This window comes from Gopherus flavomarginatus, chromosome 17 (assembly GCF_025201925.1).
Source record: "Gopherus flavomarginatus isolate rGopFla2 chromosome 17, rGopFla2.mat.asm, whole genome shotgun sequence".
Classification (NCBI taxonomy): domain Eukaryota; kingdom Metazoa; phylum Chordata; order Testudines; family Testudinidae; genus Gopherus; species Gopherus flavomarginatus.
The window spans coordinates 9,755,514-9,772,436 of NC_066633.1; the positions used below are offsets into that span (position 1 = coordinate 9,755,514).

Consider the following 16,923-nt stretch of genomic DNA (forward strand, 5'->3'; position numbering starts at 1 on the left):
TTGCACTAACTAGCCTTCAATTTTATTTTGGGGCATAAGGACAGCACAGAACAGATCGGAAATGTGTAGAGGTATATAAATAAAGACGACTATCAAGTAGGACCATCAAAATTTACATTTAACTCTTCTCTCAAGGAATCTTTAGAACTAATGATAAATGGGTATCGACACACTGAGTGTAAAGTCACTCTATGATACACGAGCCACTAGGGAAATTCATGTTATATTCTGAGAAACTCAAGGAAATGTTTATTGGATTTGTTAGAAATGCATGATCAAGCACTATCTTCGCCTCTCTGGAAAAAACAGTGATGTACAGCAGAACTAGCAGCCTGGAAGGGGGCATTTAAAAACAGGCTCTTTCTGGAGTATTTTTTATTTATATTCAATTACTTTTAAATTTAAGGAAACAATGGATAGAAGAATTTAATTCTCAACCACTGGATGGGGCTGGTGTAAAAGTAAGTGCTTTCCATTGCTATTGAGCCTGACATCCAAGGCATGGTAGGAGCACTGGAGTCAGTCACTGCCACTCCAGATTTCCACCACAACCTGAATAATGGTGCTTTGACAGCTACAAGTTTAAGCACCAAATCATCAAAAATCCAGACTGTCAGTGCCTTTCCAGAGCCTGTTTGTTAATCCATCATAGAAGTTTGGATTTCTTAGCTAGCACCAACAGAAGAGGATTTTGCCAGTGTGCGTGTTCCCATTAGTCTTACCACAGTAAACACATTGTTCAATATTTAATTAGCCTTTTAAACTGTTTTAATCCAATTAACCCAGTGTACTTTCTGGTATGTATTAAACTCACAGTACAACATGAATAGCCTCAAACTACAGGCAAGGCAAGGCTTGGGGAAAAAGTTACACTAGTAACCACAAGCTTCTTCAGCAGTTCCAATAGTTTCCAACAGTGAGAACACCTCAGTATCCTGGCATACACACCAGTTAGGCAGGAATTGCCTGAGGTCAGGATGGAAGACTGATGTCCATATGAATCTTAGTTCTTAAGGAATAGCTTCTTATGCCTCTATCAAGGATCATGACATATTAACTTCAGGCAGAGAGTAGGTGATATCTCACCTATATGTGGCTATCAATCCCCAAACACAACAGCACACAACTTAAATTTGCCTCTGCACCACCTTCTCTATTGTATTTTAAGTGCAATGCAGTAACTCCAGCTTAATAGTATCTTGGCTGGTCCTGAAATAATATTTAGTCAGTTTTAGATGATGGCAAGATATATTTGAAATAGGCCTCTCAATAATAAGTCAGGTTTGGGAGCTCCAAGTTTAGTGTCCTTATAACAAAAAGCTGAGAGAGTCTACTGGAACCTTCAAGCATCCATTTTCATTGCAAAGGCAGGTCCTTGCTTCAGCATTAGAGGTACAAATTTCAAAAGAAATTTCAAATTTCAGTCCATTAACTTTCAAAGGAGCTTAAGTGCTTTTAAAAATGTTAGTTCAGGACACTAAGTTTCTCTCACAACAAAAACTGAGTGCCAATACCAGACTTTTACCTTTAAGGCAGTAGTTTTTAACCTGTAGTCCATGGACGTCTGGGGGGTCTGCAGACTGTTCAAGATTTCCAAAGGGGTCCACACCTCCACTGAAAATTTTTTAGAGGTTAGCAAATGGAAAAAAAGATTGAAAACCACTGCTTTAAGGAACCACAGATTAGTTTAAAAAACTGAAACCCCAAAGATAAAGCAGTACAAGAATCTGTTTTGTAGAGTGGAAATAGCAGCCTCATACACAATTCTGCCACGAGGAGGCAAATCCTGTCTCCTACCCCTAGAAGAGAACAAGGTGAGGGGATTTCTGCAAAGAATACCCCCCGCCCCCCAGCTGGTATAGCATTTTTTCCCAGGAAGGACCAATCTAGCCTTATGAATCTACCACACTCATAACCATGGTATCGGGGTGCTAGTCCCATGGAGTTTCTACAACATTTCATTCAATTGTTAGTTAAAAAGAGAGGTGACTGAGTGCTGATCACTTCAGGCATGTTTCCCCACAGTCAGACTACCATGATTTCATACTCCAACACACTTGCTCTGCAGCATACACATGCTTTAATCACAGAATGGTTCCAGAGGAATCCTCTAGGACAACACATGCCACAGCAGTTACATAGCCAGGTGTACAAGCCCCACACTACTGACTGTATTTGCTACATTTCAGCACAATCACAGTATGGAGCAGAGAGATACATATGGCCTCTCCCAAGCCCCCGCTGCTTGCTCTCATCTTGCAGACTCCCAGGAAGGGCTCCTCAGACTATAGTTGAGACAATGACTGTTCCATTCTCTTGAGTCTCATTTTGAAATTATGCAGTGCTCCCACGAGCTGCTGGGGACAATTCCAAGTACCCTCCCAGAGGAGAGCAGTTCTTCTTGTGCAAAACTGTCCCTTATTGAACTGGGACTCTGTCCAATCTACTGTTAAATGTTCCAGGGAGAGACACTATTCCACAATAATGTATTTAGGAAGAGCAATGCTTGGGCTGTTGATGTAGGTTCTGCAGCTTGTTTCAATGCACCAGAGAAATAGGACTAAACCTATTCCTAGAATGGCAAGTGATGGGCACTACTCAACAGCTACAAGTTATTTCACTGGAGGGAAGTTCTGAGAAGGTAAGTGGGGGAGGGAGGAAAAAAAATCCAGTGAGATGGGACTCGTCTGAAACTTGCTATTTTACTCAGTTCTCAACTAATTGCTAAAAAAATGCAATGGCTTTAAAACCCACTGTACCTCTTGACCGACAGCAATAAGAAACAAAAGCTGTTTCCATAAGGAATCTGAGACTCTCAGCTATCCAGTGGCATGTAAACTGCAGGTTATGGGAAGACTTTAAAATCTCATCATCCCATCTGCCACCACATACCACCACCAACTTAATCGAATTTGAGTGTCCACTACCTTGAAAATTTCTGAAGCTAAACACCAATGCTGAAAGCAGCTTGGACTCTTACCTCCCAAGTGTATAAAGCATTAGGCTCTAGCTAGGGCAGTTTGAGAGAACAGCTGCTAAAATTATACCATAATTAAAGCAAGTCAGTAATCAGAATAATGAGTTTAGGTCTAATACCTTCTGGTCTGCCAGACCTAGAAACACTTCAGTGGACCAGTAGATTTTACAACCACTAAGCCTGAAACAGATACAAAAACAAGTTTATCAGAAAATTAATTTCATTTATATAATTTTTTTTTAAAGCTCCTCTAACCCTCCCCAATATTAGAATTATTTCAGAAGGGCAACAGAATACTTGACTAGGACCAGTTGATTAGGACTGTTTTTACAAGAGCCTATAAAGCTTTACTTTGCAAGTCCATTACCCACCACCAATCCTGGACTATCACAGCATTCAGACTGGATTAAAAAGGATGCATTTATTTCCCCAGAGAAGGGAGAGTTAGGTAGCATCTGAGAAGGGAAAGGAATCCTACCAGGCATAACCTTGGTACTTGCCTCAAACTGTGCATACAATAGATGTTAGTGCAACTCTGAGCATTCCAGCTGAGGATGGTTTTCCATTGCTTGCTTTGCTAGCTGACACTGGGAGCTACAAACTCTGTTTGCAAACATACCACTAAGTTTATTTCAGTTTGTAATGCACACCAATAAAAAACTAAACATTTCTTTAATACAATTACAGTATCACTCCCAGGGATATTTACAGACAAGGCTATGGTTACTTTACAAATGAATCTATCTGTGCTTATGGTTTTCTAATCTTCTGAATTATTAGATTATTATTAGTATATTGTAGGAGCATTATCATGCTCAACATGTGAAACACTGAACTGTAAAGGCAGTTAGCTTGTTTGAATATGAATTGAGATGTGACTGCTCCTAGTAAGGGTAAAGGAAAATTAAGAAAATATGCATAGTCATTAAGTCAAGAAAACTTAAGCACCATTCCACACATGCATTTGTGGAATACTGTCTGGATAATTCCTTGCTGCTCTCAAATACCTAATCTAGTATTTGTGCTCTGTAACAGAGTCCACATAAAATGTTAATGCATGACAAGCTGATGCACTGGGAGAGTCACACTCTTGCTTCCCACACAATAAGAAGCCTGGAGAAGTGAATTTTACACATCATGCATCCCACAAACCAAACAAACACCTTTTTTTTTCAGGGAGCATCTAGTGGACTCTCATTTTTAAGGGTGGAAGTGGAAACAGAATTTTGGATTGCCTGAGAAAATTGTTCTTAACCAGACAAGATGGATTCTAATGACAGAAACTCATTTTGGAAGTATTATTCCTCTAGCACTTTGAAGTAAGTTGAAAAGGAAATGTCCCTCACATAAGTTGAGTCCCAGAAGCAGAAAGGACAATTATCCAGTGGGACAGTCAAAGAAAACACTGTTTCAGTGACAAACAGGAGTTCCACCAGGATAATTCAGAGGTATGTTTCCAAATACCTGACATAATCATTTCTCTTTCATTTTATAACTAACACAGAACAGCTTCACCAGACTCCAAATGTTTTGGTTAGACATTTCCCATCTAATTTAATATTTCTCTTTTATACTCTATTTACTATAAAAATCCAGTTTAAGAAAACCAAATGACAGCCAGAAATGACTGGCTTTGGGTCAAGTTATTGCAATGCTTTGGAAGAGAATCACACTGCCTGATTGGAGCGAAGGAAAAGTGGCGCTAGCTGGGTTACTGGGTTATACAGGAGGGGAATGTGGTTCCTGTTGACAGTGTGTGAAATGAACTGGAGAGAGTAGGTGTTGGCACAAGTGTGTAAATGGTTAAAACATTTCAAAAAAACAAGGAGATTTGAGTACTAGACATTATACATTTTAGAGTTGGGTCTCTGACATGGAATATCTAAATGCTAATATTGTTTACTTAACCATCAGGATTTAAAAACTTCCTCTTATTGATCCATATTTGGCACAAGCTGCCGATTTTAGCTTTTTGACTGCACTTTTTTCCCCAAACCCTGAGAAATACCAGGAATTATTTTGCTAGTTATGGAGTGAAACATCTAATGCAGTGGCCGACTTATCTCAAGTGGCTAAAACTAACATGCAGATCATTTAAGAAATATATTAGAACCACACATTATTTCTGATAGTTTAATATTCTGTGGTACAGTGAGTGCCAGTACTGATTAAGCAAACAAACAGGAGCACTGCAGACTGAAGCCCTCTTCCCACCAAGACTGTTCAAGAAGTGCCTCCTGCATTCTGCCTGATTGGGATGCTCTCACCCTTGAGAAAAGCATCCAGTTTTCACCAGAGATGGAGTTCAGGCTGCATTCTTCTCAGATTTCTGTTCTCTTTCAATAAAAGGAAATTTTATCCAATCAAATGCTGATGCTTTAACAGGGTCTGTGGTTGCCTCAAAATTGTTCCATAAACCCCATTGTGCTAGGTATTCAGAGGATGCTCTTGTTTCTGGAGTATGAAGTGGGTCACTACACTATTGAGCTTTTTGAACTTCAAGTGTTCTATTTACAGGATTAGGAACAGTGTCTTCTTCCTTCAGTAAAATGTATATCTACTCCCGCACCTTCTGCCTCCTTCCAGACTGAATGGAGTTTTATGCAGTAGAGAAAATGTCTTCAAGCTTCCCACAGCTTTCTCTAGAACACAGGAGAATCACAGAAAGTACAAGGTCCTTGCAATAACCTCTTGATCCATTCAGGATCTGCAAATAAGAAAACAAATGGTTTGAAGCCCGGGGTTACACAGAAGAGAGCTCACAATGATGAATATTTTGCTTCACATCCTTTAGCTGGACCAAACTCCTTCTACAAAAATCTCTGAAATGATGTTTTGAAATGTACATCTGACAAGACTCACTGAAGATTTAGGATGAACCCAACTCCACTAATATTAATGAATTTAAAATACTAATTTAAATGCCATTTCAGCAGAATGAGAGAAAGTTAAGGCTGAAGCGGTTCACATCACATTATAGCTTGCCTAGGTATTGCAGCTTGTCTTTACAAACAAACTCTACCCATTTTGTCTGTGTATGGCAGGTTTAAGGACAATTTTCTGCTATAACTTAGTGACCTTGTTTTTGTGAGTTGAAATTAGATCTTTGAATTATTGCAGTATTTAGTCTCCCATATGTAAGATGCCGGCAACCCTTTCTCCAGCATTTTAGATCCATTTGTAGCTGATCCAGTATCAATGAGAATTAGACAACACAAATCCTGGGACAGGAACACACATGCCAGTAGAATAAAACTTCCATTGAGATCGCAGAAAAGTGCATTGGAAAACCAGATAAAAATAAGATCATATCCTCCCCGAAGAACAGAACTACAGAAACCGTTAACGAACTAAGGTTTAATATTTTGCCATGAGACACTGTAGATACATTTTAAAATGTTAAAAACTTAGACATATAAAAACACTTTTATTTCAAAGACCTATAAGGCATCAGCTGCAATTCAAAACAAGTTGCTGCAGAATTTCTCTTTTGATTTTGCACTTCCATACTTTTCCTATATCTAAAAAGACCCTGCTTCTTCATTTTGATTACATTGTCTAAACAAGATATATTTATCACATTTCAGAGCCTAAGCCTGCAAGATGCCAAGATCCTTCTAAACTTAGGCCAGGAAAACTCACCTTTCGTTGAAATCAATGGTGCTCAGCATTTTGTAGGATTGGGCTTGCAATTTGTACATGTAAAGAAATCTAATTAAATTAGTATTAATTGTCTATCTGCTGTAACACTACAGCACAGATGCATATGTACTTGGCTCATATTAAAAAGCAATACATATTTACACATTACTTTCTCTAATTACTATATTCTAATTAGGGCTTTACAACTGTGCCGCAGACTACAGGCAATCATTATGAAGAGGAGAATGTTACTACTCCACTTGATAGCTATCTGAAATAACAGTGAGTCACTGAGCCTGATCCATGTCATTATACAGATGACAAAGCACTCGGTGAGAAAATGCAATCTTGCCCTTTCAAGCCATGGAAGTAGCTCACCTTCTGGAGTTGGATGCCGTGCAATGCTGTCATGAAGCAGACACCTTCTGTATACCAAACTCTGGCAGGACTGGTAGGTTAAAAAGCACCTGAAAGGTGGCAAATTGCATCGTCAAACAGAAGTTTCTAATCAGATGCTTTATGACAGAGGGCTGAATTCTGCTCTCAGCTAACAGCTGTGCTTCTGTCAGGCTGTGTAAGAGCAGTATTTGGCCCAATATCACTGATCACATCATATCAAAACCAGCAACTTTAACAAATATGGGTTAGCATTAAAATATAAACATATTTCACGTCTAACTTAATTAGCCAAATTCTGTAGGCTGGCATGAACTAATTAAGATTGCCCTGTAATAATATATATGTACAAGAGGTCAGAGGGTAAGGGAGGGCAGTATTTCCACTACTGGATTTACCATTTTAACCAGAATACACCTGAAGAGATGAAGTTTTTCAGAGCTATTTAATGGACAGAGTCACTGAATAGCAATCACCATGATTGAAAGATGCATGCAGTAGGGGCTTAAAACACTTAAAAAAGTCAAGGGCCACTTCCAGACAGTGGATTCTGTTAGCATCAGAATAATGAATTCACACCAAGGGCTGTGGCCAAACCACTACAACGGGGCGGGCAAACTTTTTGGCCTGAGAGCCACATCGGGTTTCTGAAATTGTCTGGAGGGCCCGTTAGAGGAGGCTGTGCCTCCTCAAACAGCCAGGTGTGGCCTGGCCCTGGCCCCTATTTAACCCCCCCACTTCTCGCCCCCTGGGACTCCTGCCCCATCCAACCCCTGCCACCCGTTCCCTGTCCCCTGCCGCCTCATCAAACCCCTCCTCATTCCTGACTGCCCCCCCAACCCCTGCCCCATCCAACTCCTCCTTCTCCCTGACCGCCTCCCCACTCCTTCCGACTGCCCCCCCCGACCCCTGCCCTCATTCAAACCCCATTCCCCGCTCCCTGACCACCACCCTGAACTTCCCTGCCCTCTCTCCAACTCTCCCCCCCCTCACCCCTCCGCTCCTGCCCCCTTACTGCGCTGCCTGGAGCACCAGTGGCTGGTGGCGCTACAGCCGTGCTGCCCAGAGTGCCAGGACAGGCAGCCATGCTGCCCGGTTGGAGCCGGCCACAGCTGCAGCTCTGCAGCTGTGCTGCCTGGCAAGAGCTTGCAGTCCTGCCGGCAAGAGCATTGCGCCGGTGGCACAGTGAGCTGAAGCTGTGGAGGAGGGATTGGGAGCGAGTCTCCCAGGCCAGGAGCTCAGGGGCCAGGCAGGAGGGTCCTGCGGGCCAGATGTGGCCCACAGGCCTTAGTTTGCCCACTTCTGCTCTACAGACAACCCCCATTAACTATCCAATTTCTTGGTCTTCAGTGTTAAAAGCTTTGTGAGGATTTTGCGCTCTGGTCATTCTGAAATAATGTTAAAGTAACTCTGGGCATGCAAATTGACTGGTTTCAATAAGACCTAATCAGCTGACAGATTTGATTTTGGCAACCACGTAATCTGAGATAAGGGGCATAAATAGTCAGAAATGCACAAAATGTATTTCCATACAGACTCTTTCCTCTTTCACCCTCTCATCCAAAAAGCTATAAGCCATTTGATTTCCTTTTATTTTCCTTTGGGGGTGGGGAAAGGAAGAGAAGAGAGAGGGTGAATTACAAGCACTGAAGCATTAGTTTTGAAAATAAAACAATATTCAAAAGAATACAAATAAGGTCAAATTTAGGCCTACCTACCTCCCTCTAAAATATCCCTTAGATCTTTCCCACTCTTCTAAAGAGAGAGTACCAGACACCTTGTCTGCTTCCTCGCTTTCCTTTTCAGAGCATGGACAACATGCTCCATGCCATTAACTCATTCACAATATGAGAATACATTTTACATTAACTACTGAAATGCCTTCCGCTCATCCAAAACAGAGAAGAGAATCAAAGCAAAAGCTCCTTAACAGTTTACCTGAGCCAAATGTGGCCGTTGGAGCAGACCGCCTGTTTGCGATCTGTGAATGGCAGGATCTCTTTACACAAGCCGCAGTGCTCTGGGAAAGTCTGTTTGTTCATTTTCTTTAAGATATGTCCAATCAGCACCTGGGAACACATAGCAGTCAGCAGTGTTTATAGGAAAAGACACTGCCTGTTGAAAGGTAGAGAATCTCACAGGATGGCGTGTTTTCAGAAGAAAATAAAAGATGCAAAAATCCAGTCCACTCAACTGAATTCAAATGAAAGAAAATGCAACTCAAATACATAGTGCTGTAGTAGAGATGAATTGATTTACTCTTCTTCACATGCTAATCATGCAGTCTGATGGATTTAATTGCCTAACCCCACACATCACTGAAAGGAATACAGATTTTGCTTTGAAAATAACCAGGATTTTTGGTACTTACGCTAACGGTGACTGAAAAAAAAGCAACTTGGACTTGATGTTCTCTAGTGTGGTGTAATATATGGATCTCAAAGAAACCGAACAATTTATTTTTTTAAAATAGTCTTCCGGCAATGGAGGAGTTTAAAGCTCTGTTAATCATTTATGAATCTGATGAGTTTGTTTTAGCAATCACTATCAAATACAATATACATAGCTGTTCCACTGAATGCCTAAGTATTAGGTCAAATTTATTACCATTCTTGTCATTTATAATTCACCTCTTGACATTTCAACTGATACAAGCCATATCCCTAAGTTATACTGAAGAAATATTTTAGGCAGTTACAGCAGTCATGATTGACAGAGGTTCATAACAGAATTCAAGAGTTATATATATTTTTAAACACCAGAAAAAGAAACTATTTGTCTACAACGTGTGAAGGGTAACCTCTCTCTCTCTCTCTCAGGCTTTCAATTCATAGTAATTTGAGGACGCCAGTAGAACATAGCTGTGCTGACAGAATACTTAGCCAATGAATTACTAAAGGCCACTCAGAATCTTCAGCTGGCGCACACAGTTCTGAGCTGCTGTTTACCCCAGTATTGGAGACTGCACTGGTTTCCTACTTGTTTCCAGATGCAATTAAAGTGATTGATTTTGATCTTTAAAGCCTAAATGATGCAAAGCTTCAGTTACTGGAAAAAGTGCACCTCTCTGTGCAGAACTGTAGGGATCATCTGACACCTTCTTACTCAGTCCCCTAAGGGTATGCCTACACTGCAAAGAAAAACCCATAGGTGGCTTGTACCAGCTGACTCAGGCTTGGGCTGCAGAGCTATTTCATTGCAGTGTAGAATTCTGGGCTCTGGCTACAGCCTGAGGTCTGGGAACATCCCACCTCCAGCCCAAGCCTAGAAATCTACATTGCAATGAAACAGGCCCACAGCCAAGCATAGCAAGCCTGAGTCAGCTGGCATGGGCCAGATGTGGGTGTCTAATTGCAGTGTAGACATACTCTAAATCTGAACATCTGGTGGCAGACCGTTCTCAGTAGGGGGGTCTCTTGCTTCCCTTCTTGGTCTGATACAGCGCACATTTGTTAACTTCATTACCCAGAACAAGGAACATAGTTCAGGAAAAAGCATGAGTGAACAGAATTAGTTGTGATGGGTATTTTTGTTTTCAGGACTGGTGATGGATTGGATGTTACTCTCGTATCTAAGTTTTACTGCAGAAGAGAGAATTGTAAATTTGGGGCATGTTCTTGATAGTACTTGGATGCAACATCATATTCAGTTATATATTAATATATTTAGAATATAGATGTGCCCAGAGGTTCAGGCAATGGATATATGTTTTTTAAATCAAATGTTAAATTACGTCTTTAAGACACTTCAAGTCAATTGATTTGTTTTCCATTTACATAATTTTTTTACAATGTTTTATTTTGTCAATTTTGAAGAATCTCAAACTTGATGCTTTCCTTGATATCATAAGAGCACTAAGGGAAGTAAGTTTAAAATAAGCCAAATTTATCATTTAAAATGAACAGCGATGATGCTTTACATAAAACATTTGTATTCAAGTTATTGTGAAAGTGATTACAGGTCACTCCTCCTCCCCAATTTAACCATACCAGCAGAAATTTAAACACGGGTTTGTTCTTTACTATGCGTGACCCAAATTCTAAGGTGTGTATTCAGACTCCCACATCCAGCACCACCCACTATCCTCGGTTGGAAGGGCAGGTAACTAATCTCCAAAACAGATACAAGTCACTTTACAAGCAACCCTCCACCTTGTTCCCCCAAGATGGTAAAACTGAAGATGAAGAAAACCAGGAAATTTTGTAGCTTGGATGCCCAAAAATATACAAGTGCACTTACTCGTGCTGTTCTGTCATCATAGCCTTCATCAGACATTAAGAAATCACAGAGTCCTCTGGTAGGAATTCTGGTGTTCTCTGTAATCCATGTATGCAAGTAGACTTCTCCCAATACCCGCTTCATGTGTTCCCGTGTCAAGTGCATTTCTACTGCTTCTATTCGTGCCTGTATTTCAAGGAGCTTCTCTTCCATTGGCTCATGTCCTCCGACGTCACTTGAGTGGGCAAGAGTGTCATCTGCTGGGTCATCTGGGTCTGTTCCTTTGCTCACTTCACACAAACTCTGCTTGCTGGTCTGTTTTGAAGTTCCCTCTTCTTGATGATCATCCTCAGTACTGCCCATTCCAGGAGAATCCGATATTAATACTTTTGAGTCCTCATGCGAAGGCCTCCACATGACCTCGGAGGGAGTTTTCTGCATTGACTGGTACAAAATTCTCAAGAGGAATAGCTTAAAACGCCAAAAGTAAGTGGATCCACAGCTCTCAATCTTTTTATCCAAGGCTTCTTGTAAGAATTGAGGGATATGCTTATCCTTCAAAATCTTCCAGCGCACAAGGTCTGTCAGGTCCACTTGTCTAAAAAGATTTTGCACAGAAGACTCCAAGAGCTGAGCGGCTGCCTCCTCAAATGTTTTGAGAGTTACAAACTGAACTTGATAGTTTTTGTTTACAGGGTGAAGGCCATTGGTCATGCCCTCTGTTGTAATAACTGCTAGGTATGCACCACATGGGCTTACAGCTATCCCGTGAGTCCGCACAGAGCCAAACACTTCAGACAGCTTAATAAGCTGATGCTCAAACTTTAATGCAATCTCTGTGAAGATGGGAATCAGTTGCCTTACCTTTCCGTCACTTGAACATGTGTATACTGTGCCATTCTGTTTATCCGCAGTCATGGATACAATTGGTAAAGAGTGAAGCCCTGTCACATGGGAATTATGGACATTCAAACCTGCTTTGGATATCAAGAGAAGACACCAAAACACATAAGATCCTCTTGCAGCCACCACTAAGCTACAGCTACATTTCTGGTAAGGATGGTAGAGAGGAATACATTTGATACTGTGTACTGGCAATTGGTCCATTTCTTGCCATAAGACAACAGGTTGCCTGAGTGTGAAGTAGCCTTTAACTGCTTTTAAGTTGACAGGAAGGATTTTAACCGGTCCAAAAGCGCTCCCTACAATGAGTCCACTCATCTTTCGGTTATTGTGTTCGTATTCCCACCAAGACAAGACGCTAGGGGAATTTATTCCTGACTCTATGGTATTGCAAGAAGTGATGGATTCCTTATCCACAAAAGGAAGCTGAAATTGCCAAACGGCAATGTTTCCATTTTCAAAGAGTACAGCTAGGAGTACACTGCCAACATCTCGGCATTCATTGTTGTGTTTCACCTGCTGCGTGGTGCAGATACCTGACCACTCCATACGGACTGGAGTCTGCATGCTATGTCGTCTCTGAAATTCTGCAAAGTCCCCTAGTTCTCCTCTGTGAGTCTCAGCCTTAGAAAGTTTGTAACTGGTTTCATACAGACGCTCTCCATAAATTTCTGTCAGATCAACTAGCTGCACCCACTGTAGTCTGTTGAGATTAGCATGGATGGTTAGTCTATTGTCCATAGTTAGAGCTGCAAGAAGGCATCTTCCATTAGCATCACAGCCCAGTGGAGACCAGCTGGAATATTTGAATCCTCGCATAGGTGGTAGTGACTTTCCCTCAGGGTTGAATACTCTATCTAGCATAAAGGTTTGACTAACAGTTGGATCCTTAGAATTTGCAAACTTTTCCTTACATTCTGCAACCTCCTTTTTTGAACCAACCTGAAACAGAATAAGTACTGTTAAAACACAATTTTATAAAAACATTCCCTAAAACAGTATTTTAGTTGTACTGTAACAGAAAAATATCAAATTAATAATTCTATATGCTGTGTCCAATACAAGAGAGAAGGATTTTAGCTTCTACTAAAATCAATGGAAGACACGGCTGAAAGTCTGGCCTCTACTTTGAGCAAACTTAAGATGTGAACTTCAGCATTTGTGTCCAGCAGTTGAAAGGTACACACAATACTAAAGTAAAGAACTCCCTCATACTGGTCTAAAATGGAAAACCCAATTGCAAATGTGTAATTTCTGCTGCACTAATCATGGCCTCTTACACTTCCAAAAACAAACCAACAAAAACCTGAAAAGCAGCATGTAGTAATACACTAAGTTATTGTCATAAAGTTTTTAAATATCATGAGTATGGATGCAAGAAATTTACAAATAGCTACTTCCTCAACCAACAATAGCCCCAAATTTTGAATATTCTTGTGAGATAGCATGTTCACACTCTGTATATTTTATTAAAAGAGACACACTGGAAAATAGACTCAAACCAAACAGTTTATGATCAAAAACTCCGCACACGACTCTGTGCAGGTTAAACAACTTGTTACACTATTGCTTCCATAAACTTTCCTACTATAGCCCTCCCCTCGACAGCCTATTCTCTCTCTACAAATTACAGTGAAGCCTCCAAACTCAGTTAGTCAAACGAGGGTTTTAATAAGCCACTTAAGGGTTTGTTTACATTATGGAATTTTGCACCACTGAAGATGCACTGCATCGGTGCAACTTTCCTCAGTTTGAAACTGCTGCAAATACTGGGGCACTGCATCTTTACTGAGAGAGGTTTACACTGGTGCAAAAATCCATAATGTAGACAAGCCCTAAAATCTGCCAACAATTTCAGGTTTAAATCTTTATATACTAGCCGTCAGCAAAACCAGGTTCAGTGGGCTCATCAGTCATGCAGATATAAACACAGGACACACATACTATATTAAAAATAGTTTTTCAGTCAGCAAATAGCATACTATATAGGAGACTAAAATGAGATCAAACCATAGTTTATACATCCACCCCAAACAAATCCCAAGATAACTTATCTGATATTACTGTCATATTAGAGAGACAAAGTTGGTGAGGTAATAATTTTTTGGGACCAACGTCTGTTGGTGAAAGAGACCAAGCTTTTGAGCTTACATTACGCTCTTCTTAAAGTCTGGGAAAGGTACAAAGTAGAACAGATTATTTAGCATAAGTACTGTAGTTAACACATACCCTAAGTTTAAGAGCTCATTCAAGCTGAAGTGGCCCATTAACACCTCTGCAGTCAAAGAACAAAAAAGGGGGTTGGTGAGTTACAAATTGTTGTAATGTATCAGGGGGTAGCCACAAAAACAACAAGGCATTCAGTGGCACCTTAAAGACTAACAGAATTATTTGGGCACAAGTTTTCATGGGTAAAAAAACTCACTTCTTCAGATGTAATAAGTCACAAATGCAGTGTGTCTGTTCAGTGCATGATTTTAGTGTCTAGCAACATTTGAATTTAAGCTCCCAGACTTGTCTTTGGAAGGTGTTGAGGATGAGGACTGAAAGGTCAGGTAAGGAGTGATTGTTTTATAAAATAAGTATGCCCATAGATGATGGGGAATTTTTGTGTTATAATTTTCCTATGCGAGTTCATTTGAGAACATATGGATTGTCTGGTTTCACCCATATAGTTGCTATTGAGGCATTTAGTGAACTGCGTGAAGTAAACTTATTAGTGTCACATATCTGTTTGGTACATTCTTCCCCACTGCACTTCTAAATGACAATGCATTTTGGTTAAATAATCAATACTCTTCTAGTTAAACAAGTTACTAGAGTAGAATGGAAGCTGATTTGCAGTCTCATACAAGGCTGACACCAGCAGTAAAACTTAGTTGTAATTACAGTCTTTTTCAGATGCATGATAGCTGCACACTGAAACTGAAATAATTTCACTTGGAGACTCCTGAGCTAAGCACAGGTGTAGTTTTCATTTATGCTTTAGTGCCTCAAACTTTTTTCAAGAGTTAGAAAGTCAAGTCGTTGCCTAGCCTACTTTACAACTGAATACCTTAAAACTGAAAAACCTTTAGGAAGTCTAATTTATTTATAATTATTAATGTTGTTTTTTTTTTTAACTTTCTGTATTTAGTTCCTCTTAGGAAAGGAAAACATTAGAAGTTTTACTTTCTGGTTTTCATGAACTAGGAATAATGCTTTAATAATGGTATAAACAAACTACAGGGAAATTTTAAAATCCAAAATAAAGTTTAACTTTTGCAAATTCTGTTTGTTTTCTTTTAAAGAAGAAGTGTCTCTGAAAATAAAGAACTAGGAAGGCTCAGGATATAACCAAGGTAAATGTTTTTATTTAAATAAGTATTTACATTGAAAGTATCAAAGGGGTAGTTGCATTAGGCTGGATCTATAAAAGGAGCAAAGAGTCCTGTGGCACCTTATAGACTAACAGACATATTGGAGCACGAGCTTTTGTGGGTGAATACCCACTTCGTTGGATGCATGTAGTGGAAATTTCCAGAGGCAGGTATAAATATGCAAGCAAGAATCAGGCTAGAGATAACGAGGTTAGTCCAATCAGGGAGGATGAGGCCCTCTTCTAGCAGTTGAGGTGTGAACACCAAGGGAGGACAAATTGCTTTTGTAGTTGGCTAGCCATTCACAGTCTTTGTTTAATCCTGAGCTGATGGTGTCAAATTTGCAGATGAACTGAAGCTCAGCAGTTTCTCTTTGAAGTCTGGTCCTGAAGTTTTTTTGCTGCAAGATGGTTACGTTTAAATCTGCTATTGTGTGTCCAGGGAGGTTGAAGTGCTCTCCTACAGGTTTTTGTATATTGCCATTCCTAATGTCTGATTTGTGTCCATTTATCCTTTTACGTAGGGACTATCCTGCATTACACAGTACAACAAGAACACACTGAAATGTGCCCTATACAAAATGAAAGTAGAAGAAAAAGAACACTGAGTACCTTTCCCAGACCTGAAGAAAAGCTCAGTGTAAGCCTGAAAGCTTATCTGTTTCACCAGCAGAAACTGGTCCAATAAACTATATTACCTCACCCACCTTCTCTCTCTAGTATAGGCAAAGATGCAGTCAATCTACTCTAGGAGCTGTTCCAAGAAGCAAACCAAAAGCAACAACCTTTTTTAAAAAGTAACATTTGGAATGAACATTCTCCATACTATTTTTTTGCATGGCACTGATTGTGAACCAGCTATTCATAGATGGACTCAGTGACTATACAAGACAGTAATTTGTTCTGTCACATACAAATGAGGGAGGGAGAGATCATGGTTTGAGCACTGACCTGCTAAACCCAGGGTTGAGAGTTCAATCCTGGAGGGGACCATTTTGGGATCTGGGGCAAAAAATCCGTCAAGGATGGTACTGAGGACCTTTCAAGGTCCCTTCCAGTTCTATGAGAAAGGTATATCTCCATTTAAAAAAAAAACTGGTCCAGGCAAAAAACTATTCTTGCTTTTGTGTACAAGGGGTATTTATTTGGTGTGTCAACACAGATCCTATACAACAGCTATGCTCATGGACTAAGAAATTATCTCAAAGTTTATCCCAGGATAAATAATTCGTTGTCCAGTAATTAATCCTCAGCTGGATTAGCCTGGATCTGAGGGAGGTGGAATCAGGGGGAGAAAAACTCTATTAGTAAACAAAGCCACATGTACCTCCAACACAGGACAACCTCAGACAATAGCAGCAGCTGTGGAAAGGGGACTGGGCTAGCGCTCCCTTGGGTGATGGGGCCAAGAGCAGGGAGTGGGGGTCAC

General features: G+C 40.3%; 1 protein-coding gene across 7 annotated transcripts in view; it reads right to left on the reverse strand.

Moving 5' to 3' along the window:
* Positions 1-16,923, reverse strand: part of GTF3C4 (general transcription factor IIIC subunit 4) — a 64,738-nt gene that overhangs the window by 47,244 nt on the left and 571 nt on the right. For 6 of the 7 annotated variants that reach the window (XR_007770014.1, XR_007770013.1, XR_007770009.1 and 3 more), the window contains exons 2-7: positions 11,255-13,078; positions 8,954-9,084; positions 6,998-7,086; positions 5,547-5,684; positions 3,097-3,157; positions 1,526-1,614 (exon numbers count right to left, since the gene is read on the reverse strand). Coding sequence is in view for 1 of the 7 variants with exons in the window: in XM_050926630.1 (XP_050782587.1) it covers positions 5,620-5,684; positions 6,998-7,086; positions 8,954-9,084; positions 11,255-13,078 (2,109 nt within the window). In the remaining 6 variants the exon portion in view is untranslated. Of the gene's footprint in view, positions 1-1,525; positions 1,615-3,096; positions 3,158-3,583; positions 5,685-6,997; positions 7,087-8,953; positions 9,085-11,254; positions 13,079-16,923 lie in introns of those variants that run through there. The other variant, XM_050926630.1, reaches the window with a different exon arrangement.